General features: G+C 35.6%; 1 protein-coding gene across 1 annotated transcript in view; it reads right to left on the bottom strand.

Annotated features, from left to right (window-relative positions):
* The window catches only part of LOC149531769 (exocyst complex component EXO70A1-like), a 66,550-nt gene that overhangs the window by 24,097 nt on the left and 25,683 nt on the right, over window positions 1–16,770 (bottom strand). Inside the window, exon 7 of the mRNA XM_089810534.1 lies at window positions 5,681–5,886. Within this exon, the coding sequence (XP_089666660.1) occupies window positions 5,681–5,886 (206 nt within the window). The remainder of the gene's footprint in view (window positions 1–5,680; window positions 5,887–16,770) is intronic.

Raw genomic sequence — 16,770 nt, 5'->3', positions numbered from 1 at the left:
GTAGAGTGATTGTGGAAGGAGATTCGATGGTGGTGGTGGAGGCGATTAGAAGAAATCAGATCTTGGCATGGCATTTAGAAAAAAAATTGATAGCTGTAAATAAGCAGTTGGAATCTTTGGAAAATTTCAAAATATGTCATGTTTACACGGAATCAAATGGTGAAGATGATTAACTATCAAAATGGGCAGCAATTATTGGAGGTAAACAAAGGGTGTTTTGAATGTTGCAGCCATTGGGATGAGGTGTGTAGTTGAATTTAATAAATTTAACAAGAAAAGTTATTAATAAAGGAATAAATGGAGGCGACGACTGAGATGAACTGTCAGATTTGACAAATGATTAGGAGATATAGAAATTATGTAATAAATGCCTTCATTATGAAAAGGGATGTTTTAACTGAAAAGGACGAAGAAGTGTTGAGTGACGGATAAAGTGTCAGATCAAAACATGCGATCTAAGCAAGTTGGTAGGTGACTTGGTTATAAATCATTGCAGTCGAAAAGGTCTTAATTAGAAAGTGCAGAACTATTTGGAAAGCGTTGGCAAGGAAAGCGACAGAGTGAAAGAAATGGAGGCTACCTTTACTTTTCAGATGACTAGACAACAAAAAGCACTTTATGGCCCCATCCAAAACCTGTTGCTTCTTTGCCCGACACAAAGAGTGGAGGCGGTGAAGGGAATAGCATGGGAGTTGTTTCAGAATTCAACCCATCATTGGAAAATAAATGTGGATATTGCAACAGTGGTTATGGCATGGGGGTTGGAGTTAGCCTTTTTAGACGCAAAGGTTGAATGGGTGATGACATCATTGTTTCCAAAATACCTGATTGTAGGTTTGGAATCCCTATTAGAGTGGGCATGTCGGGGATGGGCTTTAATTATAGTGAATGTTTTGAGGATGAAGCAGAGGGGAAGGAAAAAGGGAAATTTGGTTTCCTCTAGTGGCCAAACAATGTGAATAAGGAAGCTTATAAGGGAAAAAACAGAGTACAATGGCTCAAGCTGGAGGAGGAGATTTGCTCTTTCCAGGAGAGGGCAAGAAGAAGGGTTAGAGGTTTTCAAGTTCCCCACCCGCGACGTCGTCGCACTGCAGGCTGTAATAAAAGGCGAATGGTGGTGAAGTTAGTCTTTCTAGTGACGGTGTAAGGGGGAATGGAAAAATGATCGAATTTTTGCTTTTTGCCTAAATAGAAATAGTCTTACAGATTTCCAAGATGGATGATAGAATTTTTGGGTGTGTAAAGATTCTAGTAAAGTAATCATGGGATAAAGAATTCAGCGGATGAAAGGGAATGACAGAATGGAAACGTGAGTTTTGACAGCCATGGCCAACCTCGGATAAGCATTTGATAAGCCCACAGAGGGGAATGAGCAAGGGTATGGAACAGACCAAGAAGAAAACCCTAGAGCTAGGAAGGATGAAGCAAGGCGTCCCTAAGGCGAAAAGTTCTTAGGAAATCGGCAAGGCCAATGTAGTTTTTTGTTTCAAGACGAAACTAGGGTGAAAGTTAAAATATAGATCTTATTTGTTTTTGTAAGAACCTCATGCATTGAGGATAGAAGGCGAAGCATATTTGCTTGAAAAGTGAAGATTGTACTTGAAGTAATAGTGTAAGGTGATAGTGGTGTGAAGACTATGTTTATATTAGCCACTCTGTGTAACTCTGTTAGTATATTAATCAAATATCTTATTACCGACTAAAAAAAAATGCTCACAAGGAGGTCAAAAGATTTTGTTATGGTTGTTTGAAATTTAATCATTCAAAACCAAAATGCAAATTGAAGGGGACAAATACAATTTAGTCTACTAACATTAATATGGATTAATCCCTATTGTCCCATTATTCTCTAGAATATTCGTCTACTACATGGTACTAGGATATTATTTTTGACAAGATTCTCTATCGTTGGAAATTTGGCATGAGGTCACTAGTATGGTGGGGTTACTAGACGAGACAAGTCCCCCAGCAAATTAAATTGTGTTGCATGACACATTTTACCTACTATCAACTCCATTGTAGCATAGGCCTATGTACGCAACAAAAAATAAATTATTTTACCTGAACTTTTATATTTTGGCCTAAGCCTTCGATTATGATGGCCAAACAATCTTAAGAATGGAGGAAAAAATCTTACTTAGCTTTGAGTGTCCTACTCTAATTATGATGATTTGACAATCGATCTTAGGGTTTTTGGGCCTTCTAAACATGATGGGCCAATTTTGATGAAAATACTCTAAAATAGCTAGAACTTTTGAATTTGATAACCACCTCTTGATTTCAAACCCTTCATCCAATGTTCAATTTTAAAGAATCAAAAAACTTTCTCATATCCTTTGATCCTAATATTGAGCACAAATTTTGACTAGAAGCTCTAATTTTGACATGCAATGCAAAGCCATAAAAAGGAAAGCCCCATATCAATATTTCTATTAAGTTTTTTTAATTCTCCATAACATCATTCAATACAAGAGAAGAGCATACTCAACTTTTCAAGATCCACCAAGATTGGCTAACTAGATCTCTCAAATAAGACTAATAAGAAGCGATCCCACAAGCTATGATAACATATTCGTATAGAATGCTCTATACCACACAAGATTGGTTGAAGATTATAGCCACCCAAGATCTAGGCACTTCATAGAAACACACAAGAGATAGCAATAAAAGAATAATGTCATTCTATCAAGGAACATAGAATTGCATAAGATTATGACATGTGTCTTAATCTTATGACTTCTCACAACTAACATGAGAACCTGAGAATCAAGAAATAAATGTGGCAAGCAAGATCACATAACAAGTGTAAGACTAGTAGAAAGATTCCTAAAACCTATGTGTAACCTATGTAAACATGTGTGATTAGGACATATGAAATGAACTTGTTACGTAAAATGCCCCTTTCACACAAATAATTTTCAATTGCAAAAGCGATTAAAGGTGAAAATCTTGGTGTGTGTGTGTGTGTGTTTATTTTGTCCCCCCAAAAATGTCGTAAAGTACGAACACTTTTTAGAACATTGTTAGCGTGTAGGCTTTTGCAAACATCATCATCCAACATCATTTTAATATTGCCATGTTATGTTGGTGTTGCTATTTTACTATTCATTATTATAAAATCTTACCCTAGATAATCATCTGTGAAACGCATCCCCTACCTCCCTATGGTCCTCATCCCAAAAACATCATGGAACATGGCTAAATACATTGACTATAACACTTAGAACTTGATCTAGAGGGAAAATTGCAAAAGAAAGAAAGAGCTTGTTTAGTTGTTAGTTTGTGTGGCTAATAGTCACTAGAATTGGAATAGAGGGCAAAATCTTAGGTAGAGATTAAAATTAAAATCCAAAGTAGACTTGAAACCAACAAAGAAAAGAAGTAGATATTTTCACTAGAGCCATGGCAATCATAGATGGAAAACGCGCAAAGTACTCAATGAGTTTTTAAAACTAGTCGATAAAACACACAAAGTTTTTGGAAAAGAATCATTACGCTTTTAGCGAGATTTTCCCCCAAAAATGGGTGGTTATATTGCAAAAAAAAAAAACTTCATTAAATAAAAATGCCCAAATGCATTAAAAATTAATCTTAAAAAAATACTTGCACCCCCCTCTCCATCATTGGTTATGAGCCAAAAAATTGACAAACCCTAAATTTGTGATGAATGCAATCAAGCATAGTTTGCTGGAGTAAAACAAAGATGAATAATTTTAGTTGCAATAAATTGAGGTCATCACTTTTAAAGAAGGATTACATAAATCCCTTATATGGGATACACAATTTCAGTTTGAGAAGCAAAAATGGTGAAATTTACAACTGTTGATAAGAAGTCCCTATCATAAGAATTACATCAATACATGCCAAGCTAGACAAAAGTAAGCTAGCAAACCAAAAAACAGAGGGGGTCTCTGTTTACAATTGGGCCTGTTTACAAAGCCTTCCATGTCTTTTCACATATTAACATTCCATTAAATTCATCAAAACCAAATGTCACATTTGAACATTGAATACCTAATCCACCTTGAATTGGAAAGTAGCTCAAGCATTACTCACCTTGAATAATATGCCAAATACTCAATGTATCCAGCAGAGCATCTAAAGGTTGACCATATTCCTTACAAACAAATATATGTTGGTAGCTTGATCTCACATAACTTAAGGCATTTTTGAAACCTCTACATGGTAGCAATCCTAGAGATACATTATTGAACAACACACCATGTTGATTCAGAAGAGTTCCAATATCAAGGGGATGATTATGTTGTTTATTAAAATTTGAAATGATGTGCGTTCCCCCCTTCAACAAGTGGTTTGCTACCTCTTGATTTGAGTTTTATGCCACTACAACATGTAGAATCGAGTGCTCAGTATTCCAAATGCAACACCAAATCTCCAACCCTCTCTTGAATAAGGATGCTTATATGCTAAACAATGTACACCAAAACTATACTGTGATGAGTGCACGTGCAGATTGTAGCTCCCTGTACATCAATTTCCACAAGAATCAAATCACTAAAGTGACTACAATTGGTATGGGTAAAAGATGACCTTAAAAAATTCGAGAGGGAAATCAAGCCTTTGTAGTGACATATTTTAGCAAATAAATGTCTTTCCAGAAATATTGGAAAGACAAATTACATAAGTCTCTATGAGAATTATGAACATTTGATGGGACTACTTATAGGAAAAGCTATTAGCTAGATGATAGATCTGTAAGATTGGCTATGGAAAGTGGGCAAGACATGTAAATCCTCACAAACCTCTGTAATGACTGTCAACATAAACATTAAAAACAAGTGAATATCAATCATCTGTCAAAGCAGTTTCTCCTATGTAACAATCCTGATAAGGCATCCCAAAGATTCTTGCATACATCTACTTTAATAAATATGTACAACACAATCCTTGTTAATACAATGAAGCATACTTAAGCATAAAGACAAGAAACTCCTGAAATTATACTGTTAAAAACCTTCATGAATAATCCCCTATTGGATTTCAAGAGCAATGCAACAAATAATTTGCTCATAATATATAGATGCAATGAATACCCTTTATAATCCCAAACATGTACAAAATAGGCTTAATCCCAGTCTACAAAACTAAATAAGAAAAAAAAAACAATACCAAAAAGTCTGGCTTGAACTAGTACCTCATTTATGTAATCAGCCATATTGTAGGAACAATTTCTGGCATACATTTTCTAGCGTGCATATTTTTTATAGTAAACCAAATTAGTCAAAACTATCACCTCTTCACTTTAAGAAACATCATTTCAATTAAGTATAATATAATCTCGCCCAATTACCCACCAAAAAGGATGATGTACCACTGATTAGCAAAAACTTAAAAAACATCATATTTAGACCCAGTTTTAAACCAAGTGCAGTTTCCAAATGAAAAATGCTTTTATATGTTACCAAACTGTATTCCTCTAGTTTTAGATGCAAGCACTTACAAAATAATCAAAGATTCACAAAATAACTCTAAATCATATCAATCTGCTTTCAAAGACGTTGAATTTCAAACACACATATCAATCAGAATATTTTGAATTAAACAAGAAAAATAAAGGGATAAAAAACACAGATAATAACTTTTTAAATTGTAACTATACCATCAAAACATATAAATAATTTCTGAAGGTAAGAAATGAAAAAACTCTTATAGCACTTACTCGAATAAGAACTTCACATAATTGATAACATAACTTGTCAAAGGATGAACCGTTCCATCCAATATAGACGTTTTTGTGGCATCTTTCTCAACCGCATCTTCAAAATCACCAAAAGTTTCTTCGGCAGTTTGGGCTAATCTCTTTGTCAAGCTTAAGGCTGCCTCCCGCATTTCAGCAGAAGCCTTGCCTCCAAATATTGCTTCAATCTGCCAGAAGCAATCACAAAGTTGAACATCCTACATTACTGGACTTTCCTATGATGCACAATCAAATTCTAGCCATGAATGAAAGCATTAATGGTAACAATTAAATTAGATATTGATCTGCATAAGAAATGGCAATAAAAAGAGAATGACACAGTGGCTTATAAATTAAAATCAATCAATATACATAATCATTAAAAATAGATACACAAGCAAGTCCAAATTGAAGAAACTTCTCATGGTATTGTTATTCATTTAATCGTGTACCACGATTTGAACAGCATCCATATCCCCATAGTCCCATGTATCTAGGTAACTATACTATATATCTCTGTGTGTGTGTGTGTGTGTGTGTGTATATATATATATATATATATATATATATAGAGAGAGAGAGAGAGAGGTGGGGGAGAGAGCATTAACTTATGAAAAAGTGAATGAAGCATGGAGAATATTGTATGTGTAAAAAGTTTCAAAAAACAATAATTGTCAATGGTCATATTACAGATTGATGACTCAGCAACCAACCAAGACCACTCAGTGATGACTCACAAAAGATGACTAATGCTATGTTGGAGGAAGGCAAGGATGACATCAAGCTTACGAAGGAATGCCTGGGAATCAAATGGAATCCATATCAAGATGCACTCTTCTCTCCTCCCATGGACTGAACTAAACATTTAGGTATGCACTCAACCAAAATCCAGGTTCGTTTATGTATTTGGTTTTAAGTACAGATTTGAGGACTCTTTTCAGTAGCCAGAGTTAATGATATTATATGCAGAAATACATTATATTTAGACAGAAGTAATAGTTTCTTTCAGGCACTAATCTTGTACTATATTTAAGCATTACTTTATTGTATTTTCTCTAATCAGCTAGCATATTTTCTACAAATAAGGTGCTCTGTTCTGATTAGGAGGATCAAGTTTATGGGTTATATTACCTTAATATTTATTTCAACTACTACTGAATTATTATTTCAGTTTTGTTGATTTACTTTTTGTTCTTTGAGAAATATGTGTACACATGTTAGAGCACTCAGAATTGCATATTTGATTGAAGATTAAGTTAAACAATTACATTTCAGACCCTAAAATATAGAATTTACCAATCATTTACTGAATTTTAACATGGTATCACCTATTGTTAACGAGCACTTCAAGATTTGTATACAACTTGTACTACCACAAAAAGTGAAGAACTTGTTCAATGTGAATCAAATATCCTTCTTATGTTCTACTAAGAAATGGATACATTACGTAGGTAGACAACAACAAAGTGGCTCCATCCTGGAAAAGCACTGATCGTGTACACCAAGTGACACTGATGAACAAAATGTGTGTAGTTAAGGGTGAGGCATCACTATTAATTTTAATCTCCAAATAGCTATACATGAAATTGGATCCTTCTAACTAGCATAATCTACAAGGACAAGTCTTGGAATAAAGTAATCTTTCTACTTTTACATAAACTGATTTAAAAGAGGATGGCATCTTAAGCGATTGCTACAATAGCTATAGGCTCAAATGAATTGTTTGCCTTTGTCTAGTATCATTTCAATAGAATATGTGACTGGATTTACAAAAGCAATACTTTCCAAGAGCAACATTCTTTCTCAGTTTTGTCATTTTGTAAACTCCACCACTTGCCAATCTTGGATTGCCTCTTGGTCTTTAGGTTTTGTTTGATGTTTGGAGTTCATGCTTTGAGACTCGTCTACAAAATTGGCTAAAGATTCCGAATCAATATTCTTGAATTTATGCTTGGCTTTGCAAGCATACACATAGAATTTTAATAAGGAAAAATATATGACTAAAATCTTTCTCAAACTGGATATGTGGTCTAAGCCCTAATCTATAGTTCAAAATCAGTCATTGCTCAATGCCTAAATATTGAGCTTTGATATTGTTGTTGATGAAGGGTACTCCCCTTATCAACACAAACACTCATAATAGAATAGAGAAATAACAAAAATTTGCAAGAACAAAAAATTCAAAATTGGCCTCTTGTTTTCTCCAATCAAATGGAATTACAATATTAAGAAATATGACATGCAAAGCCACATGGGTGTTTTCCTTACAATATTTTCCAAGCTAGAGCCACCGTATACATCCCCCAAAACTATCCTAAATAACCCTACAAGCCTTCATTATATAGGCAAATTTTAACTGCCCAAGAAGGTTCAAGAAATTTTAACCCTAAGCTTTAAGGTCGAGCATCGCTAAAATATTATTATTCATAATTTATGCATTAAAGTAGGCCCCAACATCTTTCAGAACTCAAAAAGAAATTTGGAAGGAATTTCATATTCTTCGATTTCAAGTATCACAATTTCAAGAGATCACAACTCATCGCTAGTTGCTCTAATTGGCTATTATGACCCCATTTTAGGCCACGAAAAGTAGCGCTTGCTCGCGAAAGCTTCAATCAGTCGAGATCGATCCCATGTTGTAGCCTCTACGGCCTTCAAAATTGAGTTCAAAGTTTTAGTACTCTACTACCAAATACCAAAAAAAATTCAATATCTTTAAAACTAGACTTGATCTTGCAATAAAACTTTAGTGACAAGCTGATATTGTTAGAGATTTGTTCAGCGGTCCCTTGGGATTCGTGACAAGGGCTTAATCGCCTCCTATGTACTATAAATTGAGTGGTTCTATTAGGCATTGACAGATCGGCCTTTTGGTGCAAAAGCAACCCCACGCTGACAAGTGGTAACAGAGCTTGGTCACATATTTGAATCCTCAGACCCTTGGGTAACATTGAGGGGTTGATTGTTAGAAATTTGTTCAGCGCTCCCCTCCGGATTCATGACAAGGGCTTAATGGCCTCCTATGTACTATAAGTTGAGTCGTATTGGGCATTGACAAATCGATCTTTTGGTGCAACGGCAACCCCACTATAACAAATATATCCACAATGAACCTCCAAGGAAGAAATTAGAACAATCTAAGCTCCAACTATTAGGTTGAATAGGCAATAAGATGGAGGGTGAATTAGTGAACCAACAATTTTGATAACTAAACTTAAAGCTTCCAAAATAACCAACATGCAAATTGAAAATAATATAAAACACTACAACATCCAACATCCACACAATTTGACACAAGACCCCAAGATATTCGGTATCATGGAAACCCTTGTTAGAAGGAAAACGGTGCGGATGGAACCCCCAATATTCCACTGAGCTCTATGAAATATGGTATGTTAGGACCAATTACAATCACCTTGTTAAAGGCATACCATGTTAGAAATATCTTAGCCCTGTTAGGACCTATAAAGTCTTGTTAAAGACTAGTCTACTAAGAGATTTAAAACATGAGCAACTATGTCACCCTGCTAAACCTTCAAATCCTGTTAAAGATCCTACTCACACATCCAACATCCACACAATTTGACACAAGACCCCAAGATATTCGGTATCATGGAAACCCTTGTTAGAAGGAAAACGGTGCGGATGGAACCCCCAATATTCCACTGAGCTCTATGAAATATGGTATGTTAGGACCAATTACAATCACCTTGTTAAAGGCATACCATGTTAGAAATATCTTAGCCCTGTTAGGACCTATAAAGTCTTGTTAAAGACTAGTCTACTAAGAGATTTAAAACATGAGCAACTATGTCACCCTGCTAAACCTTCAAATCCTGTTAAAGATCCTACTCACACAATAAAGCGTGACCCTATTAAGGGATTTAGCTTGTTGCAACTATTAGGTAGCAACAAGTAGAGTGATCTAACAGATATCAACAGTGTCTTTCTTGAACAGATCCAGTTAAGCTCGTACTCCCTTTTTACAAGAAAACTAACTCCTATCCTAAATCACTCTCCCTAATTCTCAATCTGTTACAACCACACACATGATTTCTTTTTCTCCTCTTCTACACTTTTTTTTTCCTTTCATACATAATCTATTATTAATATATTCCCCTAATTAGGGTTTTCCACTGCCTTACCACTTTGTAAGAAAAATCAAATTTCCCTCCTTACAAGCCCTCCAAACAAGTTGGAAACGATCTCCACCATGCATAGACAATATAATCCAATCACACATCAATTTGACAAGAAAGTCAAAATGTGTTACATTTCCCTAGGTTCATGCACCTCCTCATGAATCTTAGATCAGCTCAACCAGTAGAATAACTATATTTCCACATCAACATTGATACATCACCATGTATCCTTTCAATACTGATCAATTCCACAAACTAAAATGACATCACCAATCAACAATCTAACTGATTGTCCTTCATTGTTTTTCATTGCTTTCTTTGTCAATCATCGGAATCCAATAACGTCATTTATCAATTTCCCAGCAATGGTGCTGAATCCAAAAACTCACCAATACTATCAAAATTCTATATCTTCAATTAAACAACATGATTGTAACCAAGTAGAGTACACTGATCAAATTATCTTCTTTGTTCTTGCTACTTTTCTTGCACTATGAACCATCTACTTGTGTTCACCAAATTAACCATAACTTAGACCATTCTTACATTTAGGATGTGTGATTGGAAAGTTAGCATACAAGACATGTCTAGACATCATTGATCAATTGGTTGTACCAATTACGGTAGCAAACAATAAAATGAACATATAGTTGAAGTACTTGATGAAATATTCAACTGTGCTTTTATGACCTCATCTTCAACACCTCCTTCATTATACTTTGTCAAATCTTAAATGTTAAACAATGGTGAAATATTCAATTCAGTGGACAACTCTACTACATAAGCATTTCCAAAATCATGCTTCTTCAGTATATTGCATGGTCCAAACTTCTTCATCTTCAAACTATTGTATGTTTGCACTGGAAATCTTTACTTCCTTAAATGAAACATGACTTCATCTCAAATCTGAAATTCCTTATGCCTCCTTTTTCACATTCGCCTTAGTCTTGTACTGTGTACTCATTTTTATCAATGTGCCTCCTCACCTCCTCATGCAAATTCTTCAAGTGTTTTGTTGAGTCTTCAACTTCGACACTAATTGTCTCCCCTTTGTCCAACTTCCTTAATTCAGAAGCATTTCTGGTACTACTTTCATAAACTATCTAGAATGGCGGTTTACCAGTGCTCCTATTAACAAAATTATTGTACACAAATTATGTTTGTGGTAAATCAAATCGTATTCATTTTGTTTATCTCCAACCAAACATCGCAACAAATTCCTCAAACTCCTTTTACCACTCATGTATGTCCATTAGTTTGTGGATGATGTGTCGAGCTAAACTTCAAATATATCTTTAACTTCTTCCACAATGTTCTCCAAAAATACCTAACAAACTTGGTGTCTCCGTCTAAAACTATGCTCTTCGGTAGATCATATAGTCTCACAACTTATTTGAAAAATAATTTTGCTACATGAACAGCATCATTAGTCTTTTTGCAAGGAATGAAATGTGTCATCTTTGAAAACATGGCCACCACCACAAAAATTGAATCGTGCCCTCTCTAGGTATAGATAATGACTGATATAACTATGTATTCTGCTTGGCTCGTTTTGCCATCTAACATACTCTACAACTCTATAAAGTCTTCAGCTTATATTGAACTCCATCCTTTGTCAAAGAATTGGTATTTGCATACCCATCATGTAGCACACAGCGATCAAATTATCAAAGCCTCCCCCACAACAAATGGCAAACATCCATAGGCATAATATCTCACAGTACCTCATCAAATGGTTCCCCATCTTGAACTTTACCTTACACTTGTTCCTAGTGCAGAACAAATTCTTCCATTGCTCAAGTTCATTCTCATCGCTTAGCAAGCCTCTTTTGGTAACTAGGACTTCTCCTCTATCACTATCCTCAAAATGTGCTAACTTGACATCTTTATACCACTTGATGAAGGCTACTCCCCTTATCAACACCAACACACACAACAAAATAGAGAAATAATAGCAACTTGTAAGAAGAATATTTTGCAAGCCAAAGCCACCATATACATCCCCAAAATTGTCCAGATAACCCTACGGGCCTTTCATTATATAGGCAATTTTTAACCGCCCAAGAAGGTTCTAGAAATTTTAACCTTAAACATTGAGACCGACCATCCCTAAAATATTATTAATTGTAATATATTACATTAGAGTAGGCCCCAACAACTTTCAAAACTCCAATGAAATTTTGAAAGAATTTCATTTTCTTCGATTTCAAGTAGGCCAACTACCAGAGATCGCAACTCGTCGTTGCTCTAATCGGCTATTTTGATCTCATTTTAGAAATGCCACAAACTGCTCTACGGCGCCTATCTTGCGCAAACTCTAATCAGTCGAGCTTTGACCCCTTTTTGAGCCTCAAAAGCCTTCAAAATTGAGTTCAAAGTTTTTGGACCCTGCTACCAATAATGAAAAACTTCAATGTCTTTATAACTAGCCTTGATCTTGCAATGAAACTTTGTTGGTAGGCTGATATGTCCAAAGTGAACCTCCAAGCAAGAAATGAGAACATTTTGAGCTCTAATGACCAACTTACTAAAAATATAAGCTTCCTAAAATAGCAACTTTGCATTGAGATAGCCCTTATTGACAAGACAAGCCAGAAATGTTTTTGAATAATGCAAGATTGTCTTCACCCAAGATGCTCCTACATCAATTGTAACCTACATTATGTTGCCTATTGAAACAGAGGAACAGAGTCCCCAACGGCGCCACCAAATTCTGCCACCTCCGTCAAGGATGGGGAAGCCCCAGTGTTGACTATTTTCTTATTTGACAACTTATGTTCAATGTTTGATGTTCCAATTCAATGCAATGTTCAAGTATTTACTCTTTTACATGTTTATATCTTATATTGCAATACATATTTTCATAACTAGCATTTTAAGTACCACATGTATAGTATATACAACCACCCCATATCCCCAACTACCGTCCCCCCACTATCCCCAAATTAAGGCCTCTTTGTCCCCCCATCCCGGAAACGTGTCCCCTCATTTTGTCATCCTCTCATCCCCCAGGGCGGTGTAACTATGTGTCGAAGCATGGAAAGATAGCAAAAGAATCCTAAGTGCACTTTGGCAGATATGAATATTGACTAAGTCTGCATTTTGGTTAAGACCTTGAAGTGTACACTTATGGATGTCAAAAAATGACAAAGTGATTCCACGTACTTATTTTAAACGTGGGTGACCAAAAGAAAGAAATTTTACCATCATAAAAAAAGTGCCAATGCATCCAAAAGCTCATAGCTCTCTAGTTACTCTCAAGGTTTCATGTGGCAAGTGAACTCCTAGTGCATGTGTTGGCATGTGACACTCCCAAGCATTCTTTTCAAGTGACATTACATCTCCAAGTGCATGTTTCTCCACTCAAGACCAACAGTGAAGTGACAAACACCTTGAAGACACACACTTCTAATGTTACATATCACCAATTTCGTGGTAGTTAACCTAACAAAAGAATGAAAACCAAAGTAGTGAAAAACAGAAATATATACATGAGAAAATAAGACAACGGGATTTATCGTGGTTCACTACTAATATGGCTACATCCACAGTGAGTAGAGGAATTATAATACATGAACAAAAGGATAAGTACAATGATATAGCAGCAGCTATATAAAGACATCCAACAACAAAATAAGTTAAGGATTGTCAATTAGAAGGAAAGCATAAGGTGTTCATTGGCCTTAACTTGTCTCAACAATCGCCCATTGAAGCCCAACGGGATGTCACAACTGATCAAACAATCCCCAGCTCTAAATGGTGTTTCCCTTCTTCTTAACAAGCCCAAAAGAAATCATGGCACACTTGAGCTTCTCTTTGGGAACAATCTCAGTCAAGATATATGCCAAATTGACCTTTGTGTCTATCTTGGCAACTCTCAAATTGCCTTCTTCAACCACATGACAAACAAAGTGAGCATGTATGTCAATATGTTTAGAACAACATTGAGAGGAATGATTATGAGCCATAAAAATGGCATTGCGACTATCACCAAACAAAATGTAATCGCTTTGCTTACATTTCAAATCACTAAACAATCATCGTCACCAGATAATGTCCCTACCACCTTCAAAAAGAGCCAAATACTCAGCCTCACCAAAAGAAAGAGCAATGGAATGTTGCAGCCTCGAGACCCAACTAAGGGTTCCTCCAACAAACATGAAAGCATAGCTAGTAGTAGAAAATTGTTGTCTAATTTCTAGCAAGATCAAAGTCAGTGACACCTTGCAATTGTAGGGTATTGCCACCAAAACATAAAGCATAATCAGAAGTGCCTCTAAGATATCTTAATATCTATTTAACTACTTTTCAATAAGGCTTCTTGGGTTTGCTCATGAACCTACACCATAGCATACATAATACTACCAACTGCAGATTTATAGGGAATACATTCCATAAATTCATTATCCTCTTGTGTTTAAGGACACAAATCAGAAGATAAATGAAAATGGGCACCAAGAGGAGTAGAAACAACCTTGGCATCAGCCATACAAAAGCTATCTACTACTTTGCCAATGTATTCCTTTTGTGACGACATGATCTCCTCTTTTCGGCTAACCCTAGTGATTTCATGCCAAGAATCTTCTTAGCTGCCCCCTAAGTCCTTAATAAACCTACTTGCCAATTGAGCCTTAACTCACGAACAATCCTTCTACTTGTACTAGCTACCAACATGGCATCAACATAGAGTAGAAGAATGATGAGCTCACCATTAGGAATTTGCTTCTAATAAACATATGGATCTGATTTGTATCTTATGAAGTTTTGTTCAATCATGAAGCGATCAAATTTTATATACCATTGTCTTGGGGCTTGCTTGAGCCCACACAAAGTCCACCTCAATCTACAATAAAAGTGTTCCTATCCCTATTTGATGAATCCTTGAGGCTTCTCCATATACAGGTCCTCATCCACATCACCATGTAAGAATGTTGTCTTGACATCAAATTGCTCCAGTTCAAGATCGAATAGGGCTGTCAATCCCATAATTGTTTGGATTGTTGTCACCTTAACGCTCAGTGAGAAGATCATTGAAATTAATCCCCTCTTTCTAATCAAGCCCTTTCACTACTAGTTTGGCCTTGTAGCATTTACTGCCTCCTTCTCCTCCTTTCAATTGATACATCCACTTGTTCTTAAGTGGTCTTTGATTTGGTGGAAGAGTGACCAAGTCCCAAGTCCCATTTGTTTGAAGAGACTCCATTTTATCCTACATTGCCTCCTTCCATTTTGACAATCAACATCCTTGCAAGCATCCTTATATGTTGCAAGCTCGGTTTCATTAGAAATCAAAATTTTAGGCTCAACCTCCTAAGAGAAATATAATTCGTAGTTTGAATATTTTGCAAGCATTCTTCTTTGTCTAGAAGACCTCCTTGGTTCTTGATTAGTCTCAAAATTTTGGGTGGCTCTTTGAGCCTTTGCAAGAGTATTCTATTGATTGACACCATTACTACTAGTTTGGGTACTCTGTTTATGTGCACCTTGGTTATTATGAGTATCTGTAACATCCCAATTTCCCGAGTCTAAATTAACGTCTAATATACTAAAAGAACTCAGTTATTACTTTGTATCATAGGGAGACAGTTATATCATTCAGGTTCATGTGAATAAGATTTACCGTTAAAATCAGTTATACAAAATTTCTTAACTAAAAACTTGAAATATCATCAATTAAAATCACTACAGAAGTTGAAAACCACATATCTTGGAAAACTGAGACTGAAATCAAACTAGTGATGCTTCTGCAACCACCCGAGTTAGTCCACAAATACGCTATAACAATTTCACATGATGACTAACATCTAAAAACCGCTATCTCAAAATCAAATGATAATTTCAACTAAATACCACTATATTTAAATTAGGGCATCGCTTACCACTGTATCAATTAAGGCATCATTTACCATCAGTTCATTTAGGGCTTCTGATACTGCTATATCACTTAGGGCTTCCGCTACCACAGATTCAATTTAGGGCTTCCACAACAATGGATTCAATTTAGGGCTTCCACGACCACGGAATTCAATTAGGGCTTCCACGACCACGGATTCAATTTAGGGCTTCAAATTCCTTTCCTTCTGATTGCTTAACTGTGACAGTAACTCAAGATTAGAGATATACTTATATTTGATATGAAAAACAATCCACGATTCTATATCGGTAACAATAAATTAACTTGATTTAATCTTACCTCCACATAACTAAAAATGATAATACCTGTTTTCGATAAACAATTGAATGCATAGCTTATATTTGTCTAACACAAATCCGACATCTTGAGAGAGGTGAAACATTGTCAGGGGCTTAACCACCCAACCTCAGACCACAACATATCCCCACACGATCTCTAACGAGAAAGGCCCTCCCTACCCGGAATAGGCAGGAGTCATCATGCCATCCTCTAGGCTTCCTAGTAATTAACTCACTATACGACTTGGCAGCAGGAGATCACATTAACAAGAATATACATGAGCTATTAATTAATTCATATTAAATGATAAATATTGAAATGTCATAACTAATTCTGATTCATATTATTGATGATTCCTTTCTCTCACCTCGTCACCCATCTTCTTCGCTATATAGCCGGGTGAGTTTCAGGTAATTGGAATTCTCAGAGCAGATGGTTCTATCAACTATACAAGAAGATTACATGCATCTAGCATTTCACAATCTATGATTACATAAACATATTCTTTAAAGATTCCAGAATTTTGATTGTTTAAGTCTAATATCCAAACGATGTAAGGTTATGGAATCCGTACAATGTTTTTTTCTTGGCTTCAATCTAAGATTCATAATACTTTTTTTTTTTCATAAGAACACAAATACGTTTTATATTCACAGCTATAGTGTGTCTGACCTGGGTCTATGGCTTAGCAAAGAATAAAATTGCTTTCTAAATTATTTACTGGTTCTTCTTGAGAG

The sequence above is a fragment of the Cupressus sempervirens genome, chromosome 11, assembly GCF_028749045.1.
Source record: "Cupressus sempervirens isolate cs-2001-9-10 chromosome 11, ASM2874904v1, whole genome shotgun sequence".
Classification (NCBI taxonomy): domain Eukaryota; kingdom Viridiplantae; phylum Streptophyta; class Pinopsida; order Cupressales; family Cupressaceae; genus Cupressus; species Cupressus sempervirens.
The sequence above is the reverse complement of the archived record's forward strand: the minus strand, read 5'-3'. Positions and strand labels throughout refer to the sequence as shown.